The sequence below is a fragment of the Malus sylvestris genome, chromosome 15 (genome assembly GCF_916048215.2).
Source record: "Malus sylvestris chromosome 15, drMalSylv7.2, whole genome shotgun sequence".
Classification (NCBI taxonomy): domain Eukaryota; kingdom Viridiplantae; phylum Streptophyta; class Magnoliopsida; order Rosales; family Rosaceae; genus Malus; species Malus sylvestris.
Genome location: NC_062274.1, coordinates 53,155,694 through 53,170,588, shown reverse-complemented (window position 1 = coordinate 53,170,588; position 14,895 = coordinate 53,155,694). Strand labels below are relative to the sequence as shown.

Genomic DNA, 14,895 nt, shown 5'->3' with positions numbered 1-14,895 from the left:
TATCCAATCCCGTATAGACACATGTCCAAATTTTAATTAAAAAAAATCAAAACTTGAACACGTGTCAACCCGGAATTGAATGTAAGCAAAATTTGCTGCTGAAAATTCAGCCAAGTCTTGTTCTTTCAAAGGTGGGATGGTGTGAAGCGGAAGCAACAAAATTGATGGTGAAATGACGTTTAAGCCTGTTGCGTACGAAGTTGCCACACAAAACAAATATTTCAATATTATTATTATATTTTATATATGCAATTCAACATAACTAAGAAGAATTTCTAAACATCTAGAGAGAAAAAATATGAATAAAGAGCGAAGAATGATGATCGAACAAGGCACGTAACATTCAAAATTATGGTTGATATGATTGTTTTTTGCATAATTATTTACATATGAATGTGACTTCAATTTCGATTGGCTTTGACATGTCCGCAAAGTCGATTCCTCAACCATATGAATCAGTCCAACGGTTATTATTTCAACCATGGCGGCTTCCAGAACTTCTCTTTGCTTCCGATGTTCAATGACATTAGCACAAAGTTTGTTTTATTTTTTTTCTTTAAAAAAAAAAAAGAATTTCAATTTTTAATAACGTAATTTAGAAATATCTTAATTTGGAAAGCATCTTTGTTTATATGTAATTAATTCATTAATAAACTCAATGCTATCAAAATGTACCTCTATTATGGTTTGACTATTCTAAATCTGTACACTAATGTAAAACAATATAGCAAACAAGGCATATATTGCAAACTAGACCATGACTTACGATGGTTGTCAGGGGGAGGTTGAAAGCTTATGTAAGTCTTCCTAATTTTTGAAAGGATAGACTGACATGGTTGAGCCACCAACTGGTCACCTTTAAAATAAAAAAATAAAAAAAACTAAGGGTCTGTTTGATACTTGAATCTAACTTTTTAAACTCAAAAACAATTTTCAAGTTTTAGGCATTAAAAACTTGTTTGGTATGACTATTTTAAAAAACTGAACTCAAGATTAATTCAAAAATATAGTATATTCTCTAAAAACATAAAAAGTTAGTTTTTAGAGTTTTTAAACTTAAACTTACTCATTTTTTTTCTCTCTTTCCTCCCCTCTCACTCCAAATCTCTCTCTCTCTCTCTCTCTCTCTCTCTCTCTCTCTCTCTCTCTCTCTCCCCCTTCTTTTTCTCTCCTTTTTTTTTTAATTTTTTTAATTTTTTTTACCTCTCCTTCAATCTGCTATCTTTATTCTCTCGGTTCTTTCTCTCTATCTTGTCAAATCATCTCTCTTCTTTCTCTTTCCTTCAATCATCTCTTACTTTCTTTTCTTCTCTCTCATCTTCCTCCCTCTCGTGCGATCCCTCTTTTTATATCTCTTTGTCTAGTTTAAGTCATAAGATTTAAAAAATTTAAATCGCAAACCAATCAAATTTTTGAGTCTTAAAGAAAATTATTTTCAAGAAATATTTTGAGATATGATAAAAAATTTCAAATAGGATATCAAACAGACTCTAAATGTCCCAGTCCAAATCATTTTTCTTTTATCAACGAGGGTTTTGACCAAAAAAATCAACGCAAGTTTTGACAGCCTACATCATTTTTTATCATCAGATTGAAAATCTAATCCAATTCTTAAAGAGGTCATCTCTAATAATACCCCCAAGTGCAAGAAAAAGATGAATTATTAATGCCCACTTTTTTTGACATGCTGCTACTTTTTTATTCTCCTTCTAATCGTTGGACAAAACAAATCAAAGAAGAATTAATGACCATAATTATGAGCAAATGTGCATAATTCACTCCCACAAAAAAAAAAAGTGTATATGTAATACAAATCAGATTTACAAATACACTTTTGCAACGAGTCGTTAACCCACCATAATATATTGTCCTCGTATTCACGTGTATCAATTATACAACCTCCTCTAACCTAGTGGAGACTAGTTCATGTGGTAAAGTGCTAGTTGCTTAGATTTTTGTTCTCCCTCTCGTATATATGCACATTCCACAGTTGACCTTCAGTTCAAAACGAAGTTACCCCTTAACAGTTGACTTTCAATTTTGCAGTTAACAGTTAAACCGTCAAGGAATGAGATCAAACACCGAATCCAAATGTAATCTTTTAAATTCAAATCTTTTTATATATGGAAAGTTATATAGTGCTCCATCAGGAAAGGATATAGAGTAAAACAAACCGTCCTGACCAGAATGCATATATGAATTTGTATTTTCTCTCACAAATTTAAAACAAACAATAATTATTCTTATTTTCTCACAAATCCAAAAGAAATCCTCCCAAAAATATCCATTCAATTTCTTTCAACTAAAAAATAAACCATAAGCAAATGATGACGCTTTACCCTAGTGGCAGAAGGCAATAATGTATATGCATTTTGGTGCGGCTTTGATCTCCACTGGTCCTCTCCTCCTACATGTAACAATTTTACCACTAATGCTATCGTTTGTAAAAAAAAAAAAAAAAAATACAATCATACGATCAGAAATTGAAACTCCATGATTCTTCTTACCATGTCTTTGTCAACTTAGCGATGGAAAAACTCAAAGGAGGAAAATTATTTTTTCCATGAATTTCCAATGAAGCTTCTTCTGGGAATGAAGTGTTTCGTATATGATTACATATTTTCCTTAATTAATGGGAAAGCCAACATATTGCCAATTTAACACTTCCTTTTCTTCCTCAACAATTCATTTCTCCCAACTTTTTTTTCTTTCATTTTCTCTTTATTAATTGTGTCTTACAAAACAAGTGATGGACTAATCTCTCTCTCTCTCTCTCTCTCTCTCTCTCTCTCTCTCTCTCTCTCATCAAGTGTTCATACGATGAAGAGGCTGCTGGTTTTGATGGAGAAATCGCGGGTTGCCGGAAGGTGCCATAATCAACCCTGGTTTTTCCTCCTAATTGCTTCATTTCTTTTAGTCTTCGTGTTGCTTTTATCCGACTATTCGGCTCTAAGCGCCGGAAGAAATACTCAACAGGTCACCTATTTTATCACCAACTTTGCAAACGTAATAGTCAACCAAGATAATTCTACCTCTCTTCCTTATCATGATCATTCTACTCCAATATCATCCAATCAAACCGAGATTTGGCTCACGCTTAATGTCACGAATTCGAGTACTAGTAACGCTATTCCTGCACAGTTTTTTGGTCATGGCAGAGAGGAAAATCATAGCGTTAAGTCTGTTGTCATTAGTAAGTCACCACCAGCACAACCGATATCTCCACCACCAGTACAATCGATATCTTCACCACCAGTACAATCGATATCTTCACCACCAGCACAACCGATATCTAATGAGATTGGGAAGAATAACTCTGATGCTGATTCGTGCTCCGGTCGATATATTTATGTTTATGATCTTCCTAAGAGGTTCAACCAGGACTTGCTCAAGAATTGCCATTCACTCGTGAGATGGAATGATATGTGCTCCCACTTGTCAAACATGGGACTTGGTCCAAGAATTCACAATTCTAAAGGAAAACTGGTGGGAAATGGTTGGTTTGCTACAAACCAGTTTTCATTGGAAGTTATTTTTCATAACAGGATGAAGAAGTACAGGTGTTTAACCAATGATTCGTCGTTGGCCTCTGCGATATTTGTACCCTTTTATGCCGGCCTTGATGTGGGACGATACCTCTGGGACTACAACACATCGGTGAGAGATGCATCTCCTCTTGAATTGGTGAAGTGGCTTTCGCGTAGGCCCGAATGGAAAGCAATGTGGGGGAGAGACCATTTCTTAGTTGGAGGGAGGATTGCTTGGGATTTCAGGAGGCTGACAGACAACAACTCCGATTGGGGTTCCAAGCTTATGTTTTTGCCCGAATCCAAGAACATGACATTGTTGTCTATCGAATCGGGCTCCTGGAACAATGAGCAGGCAATACCATACCCAACATACTTCCATCCCTCAAAGGACAGTGAGGTGTTCGAGTGGCAGAGAAGAATGAGAAACCGAAAAAGGCGGTACCTCTTCTCTTTCGCTGGTGCACCAAGGTCCGATTCGAAAGACAATATTCGGGATACGATTATAAACCAATGCCGGTCTTCGGCCACATGCAAACTTGTAAGCTGCTACAATGGTGCAAAAAAGTGCGACGACCCTCTAAACGTAATGAAGGTGTTTGAAGCATCAGTTTTTTGCCTGCAGCCTTCGGGAGACTCGTACACGCGTCGATCAACGTTTGATTCCATCTTGGCAGGCTGCATTCCAGTTTTCTTCCATCCGGGTTCCGCCTACGTGCAATACTTGTGGCATTTCCCCAACACCCCATCTAAATACTCCGTGTTCATATCCGAAAACGATATCAAGGATCAAAAGGCGATCATCAACGAGACGCTGCTTCGAATTCCGAAGCATCAAGTGGTAGCAATGAGAAAGGAAGTTGTAAGATTGATTCCGAGAGTGATATATGCAAATCCAATGGCACCAAGACTGGAGACAGTTGAAGATGCATTTGACATAGCGGTTAAAGGAATGCTTGACAAGGTAGAGAAAATTAGGAGGGACATGAAAGAGGGCAAGGATCCTGGCGTTGCTTTTTCAGAACTAAACGGTAGAAAATTTGATATGCCTGCAGGTTAACTTTTTCCATTTTTTTTTTTTTTTTGTAATGTGTCCTTCATTGCAATGTAAATATGTAAAGATTTCTTTGTGGATTATGGAATTTTTTTTTTATTAAGATGCTTTCTCAAACATTATTTGTTAGAAAATTTGGTTTTGGCCAATAATTTTTGTGAAACTTTAGGTCGAAGTTGGGTGCTATCAAGAGCTCAAGGCCTATGTGGAGAATTTGAATAAGAACTGCTGAGTGACAAGTAATGATCTACAAAATGAAATTAATGCAAAGTGACGATAGGAAAACTGTGATTAGTATGTGAGACGATTTTCTTACCCATCATGTGGGTTTATAATGGGCTTTCACTTTGCAACCATTTAGAGTATCTCTAAAAGATATGTCAAAATGTCTACATAAGCTATAACAGTAAAAAAAGACCACACTAATGTTCTCCAACCGAAATATCAAATCTTATGTGGCAATGACATGAATTGGTAGTAAGGGAGTTGCTATCAAATTTGACAGCAGTTTCAAAATTAATTATTAATGCTTTTTATTAATTTTTTATTGGTTTAATCATCATTGCAATTAATGTTGTTGTTGACCCGTTTCCTTTTGTTCAATCGAGATAAGTGAACGGTCCCCTCTTGTTAAAAAGAAATGGTGAACGGTCCAGATTTCATAATTATTAAATGCCTTTTACTAAGTTTTTTTAATTTAATCATTTATATTATAATAAAATAAAATAAAAATTTATTTTGACATATCGGGATGGACAATAAAACTTTAAAAGATGTCAAAATGCTATATAAGCTGTCAAATTTAAATTTTATGTTTAAAATTTGACATCTCATTTGAAGATACTCTTATGGCTACTAGCGAAAATTATGTGGGTTCCTATTCATGTGGGTTGCAAATATTATGATAAGGGTATTTAATTACGAAACCATACAATACAAAAGTTAAGTTATAAATTTAGAATTTTTGGAATCAATACAAAAGATTCAGATTATAAACTTGGAAATGTTCGTATTCAATAATATGTGGTATGTAGTCCAATATCTGTGGATAATGCTCCTACATCCCGAATACAAAACTCTCCCTCATTTTAATAATAATCTCTACTAATTAATAAAGCACTCATTCTCAACTAAAATCCTATGAAATTACCAATTTAATTCTCTAATTAAAACAAAACAGGAATAAGAAATATGAGACAGAAATATAATTTCACACAACTAAATTTTGCTGTTTTTTTTTTCAAAACCTCATCTACATGTAATCATAACATATTTCTAAATTATAAAAAAAAATAAAAAAATTCCCACTCCCACGTTCTCTATCAGTCTCTTCCTCTTTCTTTCTATTTCAAAAACAAAAATAAAAAATTTTCTCACACTTTGTGTGTGCCCATATGCTAGTAAATTAAAAAAAAAATTGGAGTCAGAACGGAAAGTTTAATGGCGGAATCGGAAATTTCAATCCAACTCCTGTGGGGATTGGGCCGAGCATAAAATGGATTAAAAATAACCAGAATGTACGGAGGGCTGAAAATGGGCCGGATGTAGCCAAAAGTGAAAATATGACCCGACCCATAAATCGCTTTAGTCATTTTTCAGTCGCAACAAAAACCCTAGCTCTTGGCTTTCCCTATATCAGTATATCGTCTCTTGCTCTCTAACTTCTCTCTCGGAAGAACGCTCCGCCTCACAGGTCTCTCTCACTTTCTGTTTGTTTCTCGAGAAAATTGAAGTCAAAAGTCTTCTCTTCGCATCTACCAATTTTTTTCCACTGTAATGCTGATAACAAAGTTTGGGTTTTTTTTTGGCTTTGCATATTTCAGATCTAAAGTCTGAGCGAAACGTTTTTCTGGAACAGCCATGGCTCTGGTGAGTTTTAGTTTTGTTTCTTCTAATCTTCCAATCTCAGTTGTTGTCTCTGATTGCACTGTAGTCCAATTCTTCTTACGTTCACAGTTGTCGATTTGTGTTTCGATTGCATCTCAAAAAGGTCGTAATTCAGTGATCTTATGCGTTTGGTTTCACGAATGGCCAGTGTAGATTTGGTTGATGATGATACAGTTCAATTTTAGATGTTCTTATATTGATCTGTTTTCAAAATTAGATTTGATTTTCGGGTTGACCTGATATATTGATAAAATACTAGAAAACCCATTTGAACTTAAACAATTTTTAGGGATTTGTTCTGCTTTAGTTCACTTACACTATGTTTGTATGAAGAAATTTAAGATTACTAAGGAATTTTAAAATGACGGTAATTGAAATGACGGGATTTTATTTTCTAGAATTTGTGAATTTTCTTGTTTGGTTAACCTAAAAGAACAATGAAATTGAATACGGGATATGTTATTTTTGAACTCTCAATCATAGAAATTGGGAAATGACACCTATTTACATGGAATTTAAACTTGGGAATTGGAAGTCCCAAATTTCAAGTTTTTTTTTTCCATGCGGAAATTCTAAATTTCTATGTTTATGAATCCAAACAAAGGATTTGGTGCATCAATTTATAAATTCTTTTACCCAAATTTCAAGTTTATTTCCCTCATCCAAACAGTGTTAATATTCAAACCTGTTTTAAGTTTTTTATATGATTTGTGGGTGTGTTTTGGTTTCAACTATTATGTTATCGGCGTCAATTTTGGTATCTTTGTTTACTAATAAGGTTTGTAATGTTTACTTTTCAGGTTTTGCATGCAGGGAAGACAAACAAAAATGGTTACAAGGCACTCATTACTGCAGAGTATACTGGTGTGAAAGTTGAACTTGCACCTAACTTTGACATGGGTGTCTCAAACAAAACTCCTGAATATTTGAAGTTAAACCCTATTGGGAAGGTAGACTTTTGTTTTCTCATTATATACATGCTTAAGGAAATTTTGGTTTGATTTTATGTATTAAAGAATCTATGTATAATTTCAGGTTCCGCTGTTGGTAACACCGGATGGTCCCATTTTTGAGAGTAACGCTATTGCTCGCTATGGTAAGACTATCAAATTATATTTATGCATTTTTATTGTTGTATTGGAAGTTAACTATGTTTTTGTGTTGCTTCAGTTGCACGCTTGAAAGCTGATAATCCTCTGTATGGTTGTTCTCTGATTGATTATGTAAGAAACTCTTATCCGTCTGTTATTTTTCCATGTGTAAACCTAAAGGCTCAAGTGCATCTCCCTTTTTCTGTTTTATCATTTTTCTTGGTCCTGGTGAAATAAGATTTTTGTTATGCTTACCATTGTATGTTATTCTTCAGGCCCATATCGAGCAATGGATTGATTTTGGATCCATGGAGATTGATGCTAACATAAGCAAGTGGTACTATCCAAGACTGGGATATGGCGTGTATCTTCCTCCAGTGAGTTACATAATCTTGATTCTTTGTCTTTTTATATTCCCAGTTTAGGTAGCATTTTTTTTACGATTTGATTGCTTAAAGTGTGCTTATTTTGTTTATTTTTTTAGGAACCATGGAAATCGATCATTTATCATAGAGACATTAAATATATATTTTGTTTAGTTAGTAGCGTCACATAGTGAAGATTAATGGAATATGATAATTTTTTTTAATACCAGTTGCACTCTTTTTAAGGCTAGTTACAACGGATCCTGTTAGTTGTTATGGTCAGATATACAATCATGTCAAATACATTGGCTGAAATGGTCAACACAAATTTGGTTGTGACACTTGACTAAATTGAAATATATGATTCTTTCCCTGGTTTACAGTGCACAATCTATGTTGTTTATGATTCCCTCGTTCCTTCCAGCTACCTTGATTGTTCATTGGAGTCTTTATAACATTTTCTGTATATTCTAATTAGGCTGAGGAAGCTGCGATTTCTGCATTGAAGAGAGCACTAGGTGCCTTGAACACCCATATTGCTTCAAACACATACCTAGTTGGGCATTCTGTAACCCTTGCTGACATTGTTGTCGTATGCAATTTGTACGTGGGGTTCGCCAACGTCATGACTAAGAGCTTCACTTCAGAGTTTCCGCATGTTGAGAGATACTTCTGGACCCTGGTCAATCAACCAAACTTCAAAAAGGTACTGGGTGATGTTGAGCAGGCTGTTTCAGTTCCACCAGTTGCATCTGCAAAGAAGCCTGCCCAGCCTGCTAAGGGCAAGATCAAGGAGGAGCCCAAGAAAGAAGCCAAAAAGGAGCCGGCAAAACCCAAAGCAGAAGCTGCTGAGGAAGTGGAAGAGGCTCCAAAGCCAAAACCCAAGAATCCTCTTGATCTGCTTCCCCCAAGTAAGATGGTTTTGGATGACTGGAAGAGACTGTACTCTAACACAAAGAGCAACTTCCGTGAGGTTGCTATTAAAGGTAATTATCCCAATGCTTGGTCTTTCTGGAATGTAGGAAGTCAAAAATACCAGTTGGGTTTGATAACCTTAAATTGATGCATACGCCTTTGTTTATTGCAGGATTCTGGGACATGTACGACCCTGAAGGATACTCTCTTTGGTTCTGTGAGTACAAGTACAATGATGAGAATACAGTTTCCTTCGTGACACTGAACAAGGTCGGTGGATTCCTTCAGCGGATGGATCTGGCCCGCAAGTATGCCTTTGGGAAGATGCTTGTGATTGGCTCAGAGGCACCATTCAAGGTGAAGGGGCTGTGGCTCTTCCGTGGGCAAGAAATTCCCAAATTCGTGATGTATGAGTGCTACGATATGGAGCTCTACAGCTGGACAAAGGTTGACATTTCAGATGAAAACCAAAAGGAGCGTGTCAACCAGATGATCGAAGACCAGGAGCCGTTCGAGGGAGAGGCTCTTTTGGACGCCAAGTGCTTCAAGTGAAAATGTCTAAATTCCTTCACCGGAAAGGGGTGTGTTTTTGGTCGGTCTGATCTTTTTTTGTTAGGGTTTCTCTCTGCGAGTGACCAAGTATAACTTATAATCCATGTTATTGCAATTTAATTTTGGAGAATGGTTTAGACATAAAATTCCTTGTGATAGCGACATCTAATGTTTATTTTTATTGTGATTTGATTTCGTTACCTACCGTTCGATTTTAATCTAAACGACGGGATCATGGGATCTAGTCATTGTATCGGTTTGCTCAAAGGCCACAAACATTTGAGGACCACGAGAATATGCTGAGTATGATACCAAATCTCTTTGTAAGAAAAGTTAAAATCCCGCTCAGTGTCGGGTGGGGAGCAAATTTTGATAAAATAACCATTGGAATTGTTACGGGAAATTTTTCATTGTGACGGGATGTAAATGGTGGAAAATTTTAGTTTTTAAGCTATTAACTTTTTAACACATATCTCACTATTTGTATAATAACATGTGGTGTACCATCTTGTGTGCCGGTCACACTGAAAAATCTCTCGAATTGTTACAACATCCGTCCTTTTGTCCATAAAACTGTCAAGTTAGCTACTGTTTTTTAGGGCACTTGGTGGAGGATTTTTTCTAACATGGACGCCGAATTGATTCGATAAAGTCAGTTTTCATCTTTTCTATATATTGAAGTATGAGAATTTGTAAAAGATTTGTAGTTAAGTTAGTTAAGAGTTCTCACTTATCTAAGATCTCAATTTTGATTCCCCTCCGCCAGTATCTTGTATGCAAAAAGCGAATACTCTCTTTTGGATAACTCTTTATTTGTATGACATCTGTTATCAAATTAGTTCAAAGTTAGAAGACTAAACCACTATTGATGAGTCATTCTTAATTGGATTTTATATATGTTTTTTGGGAGAATGTTGATATTATATGTCAAGCGAAATCTGCTTTGCTCAAAAAGTGACGAAACGATGAAATTTTGGAGTAGAGATTCTCAACACAAAAGTTGATTGTGTCAAAATCTCAACCCTTAATTTTAAGCCATTTGGTCGTGGCAATTAAATAAATTCACAGATAAAACTTATTACATGGAACAAGTTGGACGCACAAAACAAGCTTTACAGAGTTACAGCACAGCATATGCACTTATGACGAAAACCCAAAGAATCTATGTAGGACTTAAATGTATATTAGTTACCATTTGCACTTGTAACAAAAGATTTCAAGAGGTAGAGGGAACCTATCTAGCTGCAGAAGTGGAAAGAAACGCCTAAATCCCCTCAGATGGAAAGCGGAGGCAGAGCCGTTACAGCTGCAGACAACCGAAGAAACGTCTAGAAATAAATTACCACGTCCAATGACTACAACATCAGACCCTTCCCTACTCCACAAGAAGTTCACGTCACTCGTGGGAACTTTCATGAAAAGGGTTTGGACTAAGTTTATTTTAATAAAAAACCATGTTATAACTTTATTTAATTAAAAAGACTTAAATTTTAATGAAAAACCTTTAAATTTTAATAAAAATGACAAAAGAACTTAAATTTTAATGAAAAAGACATAATTTTAATAAAAATGACAAAAAATCTTACGTTCGGACTCACGGTACACTGTTTATGAAACTTACTACACTTTTTATGAAACCTTACTACATTGTTTATGAAAACTTACGACACTGTTTATAAAATTTACGACACTGTTTATGAAAACTTACTAAAATGAAACTCTGAAGTGTCCTCTCTTTCTGCACATAAATCCTTCTCTCCTACATTCTTCTCCCTCTTTGAACTAGACTGCTCAACACCGAAGAAGAGTTTTTGAGTTTTCCTATAACTGGTAGGAAACTAAAATATTACAATATAGAAACTTTAGGCGCAAGTAATCTAAACTATATATATGGGGCTATCGTAAATATGTCTCTAACAGTGTGCTTAAAGAACCAAGTGCACAAGTTTGGATTTCGCATTCTTTTGACATAGTTGAGCCTCAACCTTCAGCCCTACCACCCATGTTTAATCCATTAGCTACAAAGGCAGCTACAATTTGTCTCAGTCTTTGGTCCTGGAGGGCCATTCAGTTTCGATGCATGGAAGAAACAGCAAAGGAAATCTAATTCCTCGAAAAAAGATTCTAATCATGAGGCATTGGGTAATGAGTGGCTGCAATCTGGAAGTTGTCCGATAACAAAGTCATACGGTGCAGTTAGCAGTGTCATTCCACTAGTTGCAGTGGTTTTGCAGCCCCCTCCAGGAATGAAACTCAAGTGCCGCCAGCAGCCCTTTCGCGAGCTGCATTTGCTAAAAACCTCCCCCCACAACCGTTTCCAGCAAAAGTACTTGTGATCGGATCAATTGGCATGGCAGCCAATGTTCCTTTAGGGACCACACCAAAAAATTCTCACTATCTTGGTAGGAAAAAATAAAAAATAAAAAAAATCTATTAAACAAAAAGATGGGAGAAAAGATGGAGTGGTTGAAGTTTTTTGGGGTGGGGGGGGGGGGGTGGGAGCGCAAGTTGGATGTGTTAGTTTTTTTATTTTTTTAGTCTTTTGTCCTTATTGTTAAATAAAGTTTGTGGATGATTTTTTATTAAAATGTAAAGGTTTGAAGTCATTTTCATTAGTTTTCCTAATTATATATAGAGCTAAGAGCTAGCTAATGGCCCATAAACTACTTGGATACAAAACTTACTAGTAGTAGAGCAATCACGAATTCTATATCATGGAATGACACCCAAACTCAGCCAGAGTTCGTCAACCGCATTGAGCATATGCATCCAGTTGTTTTGACACCAAGAAGCTAGTAAGTAATATAATTATTAGTGCAATTTAGAAACTAATCAGTAACCATAATATTATTTTAACATAAAATTAGTTATTTATAAAACATGATGTCAATTCAAATTAGTGATGGACAATTTAGTGCTTACATGTACCACATGAACACATGAATCTGGCTTTTGCTCTCCCCACAACACCTTGTGGATTGTGACCCTAGGGTTCATCCGCGCCTAAAGAAGAGGACCTTGACCTACCACTATGACAAAGTCCAACCATATGTTGGACGCACTACTGTACATGAAGAATCATGATGTTGTATTGAAAAGCGACTGGGCTTATCTGGACAACCCAATCAACGTAACAACTAATCAAACACAAGTCCAACCATATATTGGACGCACTACTGTACATGAAGAATCATAATGTTGTATTGAAAAGGGACTGAGCTTATATGGACAACCCAATCAACGTAAGAACTAACCAAACACCTTTAAATTCAAATATTTACAAATATGATAGTTAAATTATTGAACCTTTTTCAATTCTACTTTCAAAGACATGGCTTACAAATCCGATTTGGAGATTACGGGATACTAAGGGGCCAACACAAAATTGGATTTTTAATTATTTCATGTTGGGCCCTTAGTATCCCGTAATCTCCAAATCGGATTTTTAAGTCATGTCTTTGAGAGTAGAATTGAAAAAGGTTCAATAATTAATTAGCATATTTGTAAATATTTGAATTTAAGGGTGCTTAGTCAGTGCTTACGTTGATTGGGTTGTCCATGTAAGGCCTGTTGCTTTCCAATACAACGTCATGATTCTTCATGTACATGTACATGCCTTTGTTGTAGTGGTAGGTTAAGATCCACCGAACCTTTGGGACACAACCCACAAGATTTTATGGGGAGCAAAATCCAAATTCTGGTGTTCATATGATACAGTTATACACAACTTGCAAGCACTGACTAACAATCACTTGAATTAGCATCATGATAAATAATAATTAATTTTATGTTAAAAGGATATTATGAATTACTAATTAGTTTTTAAATTACACTAACAATTATGTTACCGGATTTTTGGTGTTGAACAACTGGACGCATATGCTCAATAAAGTTGACAAACTCTGGTTTGGCATCATCGTGTCTCAAGTCAGGATAAAAAAGATTCGAACATGGTGCAACTAGTAATATGGAAAATACGTGGATCGTACTGAAAGAAAACAATATTTTTGTTGTTATTCAAATTAAAAAAATAAAAAATAAAAAATAAAGAAAAAAAACACGAAAAGCGTGGTTGCGTGAAAGAGGAGCGATCTCTCCAAACTTTGAGAAGGCGAAAGTTTCAGAGACGCAGAGTTTTGGAGAGATGAGTGAATTTTCTGGTTGCAGATCGCCGACTTTGTTTCTATTATTCGCTTCAATTTCTCTGCAATTCTTTCCAGGTTCAATTTCAAAATAATTATGCATTAATTATGTTGATTTATATATATATTTGTTTTGTATATCACAAAGCAAACGAATTTTACTTAATTTATTGGATTATTTTGCTAGTATATTTGGTAATTGAATTATCTCTGTTTGTTGCTTTCTGGGTCCGTTTCAAATCACTTGTTTGGTTTCTGAGAAAAAGAAAGTTCCAAATTTGTGTTTTTTCTGTTTTTAATTAGCTAAAAACCTACCTTAACCAAACCCAAGTTAGTCATTGTTTGTTTAATCTTGTCCTGATTTGGTTTCCCCGCAAAAGGAAATGCTTATGTTTAAATTTGAAATTTGAGATTAAGAAAAAAAATCCGAACTTTGGTTTTCTTTTTGGAACATTGTCTTGTTATGTACTTTCTTGTTGCCAACTTTGAAGTGGATTGTGTATCTGGGTTATCTGTTTTTATGGAATCCAAGTATCGTAGCTGGATTTTCGAATGTAATCTTAGCGGAAATCTGTGGTCGAGTGTAGGTGTGGCTTTAGAACCTTTGAAAAATGAACAAAAGAGAAAATGTACATATTTTGCAACATCTCAAGTTTGAGTACTTGCTTTGGTAGCTGCAAATTAATTATGTTTTAAGATTCTTGGCGGTGAAGCACCCCGCAAGCATCGCATGATTTAATTGTTCTATAACTTTTAAGTCTTGAAATTCGACCTTACGATAGACTAGATCCTTGCTTCTCGTAGAACGCGCCTTTATGTGACATGAGGGAATTAGATGAACAGATGAAGGAATGAGATGTGATGCTTCTTGATGATGTGATATGTATATGATTAATTTTTTCTCATGTTACCATGATAAGATCTATTAACTTTTGGTCCTTTTCGTTCAGGCTTTTCTGATGATTCATCAAGTTCCAAAGATGGTAAAAAATCTGAGAGTCGTTCTACTTCCAGCCACACTGGGTCTACATTGTTCATCATATTCCTTGGACTTGTAGTAGTTGCGTTGTTCTCCTTTTTCCTTTTCAAGCTATGGCAAAAGAAGAAACGAGAAGAACAGTATGCTCGGCTTTTGAAGTTGTTTGAAGAGGATGATGAGCTTGAGCTCGAACTCGGTCTTCGGGATTGATGTACTGTGCGTTTATATTCAAGGTGTGCCTCCTAGCCTTTTTTTCTTCTTCTTTTCAATGTGCAAACTGTTATTTCCTTCTTTTGAAAATTGTTTTAGATTTTCTACTCTGTAATTAGTAGGGTGTCAGAATACTAAGAAACTACTTAGAGCATTTTAATTGAGAGATGCAA

The 14,895-nt window shown here is 35.5% G+C and overlaps 2 protein-coding genes across 2 annotated transcripts; both read left to right on the top strand.

Moving 5' to 3' along the window:
* The first annotated feature begins 2,618 nt into the window (after positions 1–2,618).
* On the top strand, positions 2,619–4,678 carry LOC126601626 (probable xyloglucan galactosyltransferase GT14). The gene has a single exon (XM_050268357.1). It carries the CDS (start codon positions 2,821–2,823, stop codon positions 4,585–4,587), a length of 1,767 nt encoding a protein of 588 aa, XP_050124314.1. The 5' UTR covers positions 2,619–2,820; the 3' UTR covers positions 4,588–4,678.
* A 1,477-nt stretch (positions 4,679–6,155) lies between these two features.
* LOC126603890 (elongation factor 1-gamma) lies at positions 6,156–9,591 on the top strand. The gene is made up of 8 exons (XM_050270901.1): positions 6,156–6,274; positions 6,405–6,450; positions 7,269–7,418; positions 7,504–7,564; positions 7,639–7,691; positions 7,835–7,936; positions 8,403–8,910; positions 9,012–9,591. The coding sequence occupies exons 2-8, from the start codon at positions 6,442–6,444 to the stop codon at positions 9,389–9,391; spliced, it is 1,263 nt and encodes a 420-aa protein (XP_050126858.1). The 5' UTR covers positions 6,156–6,274; positions 6,405–6,441; the 3' UTR covers positions 9,392–9,591.
* Positions 9,592–14,895: the final 5,304 nt, after the last annotated feature.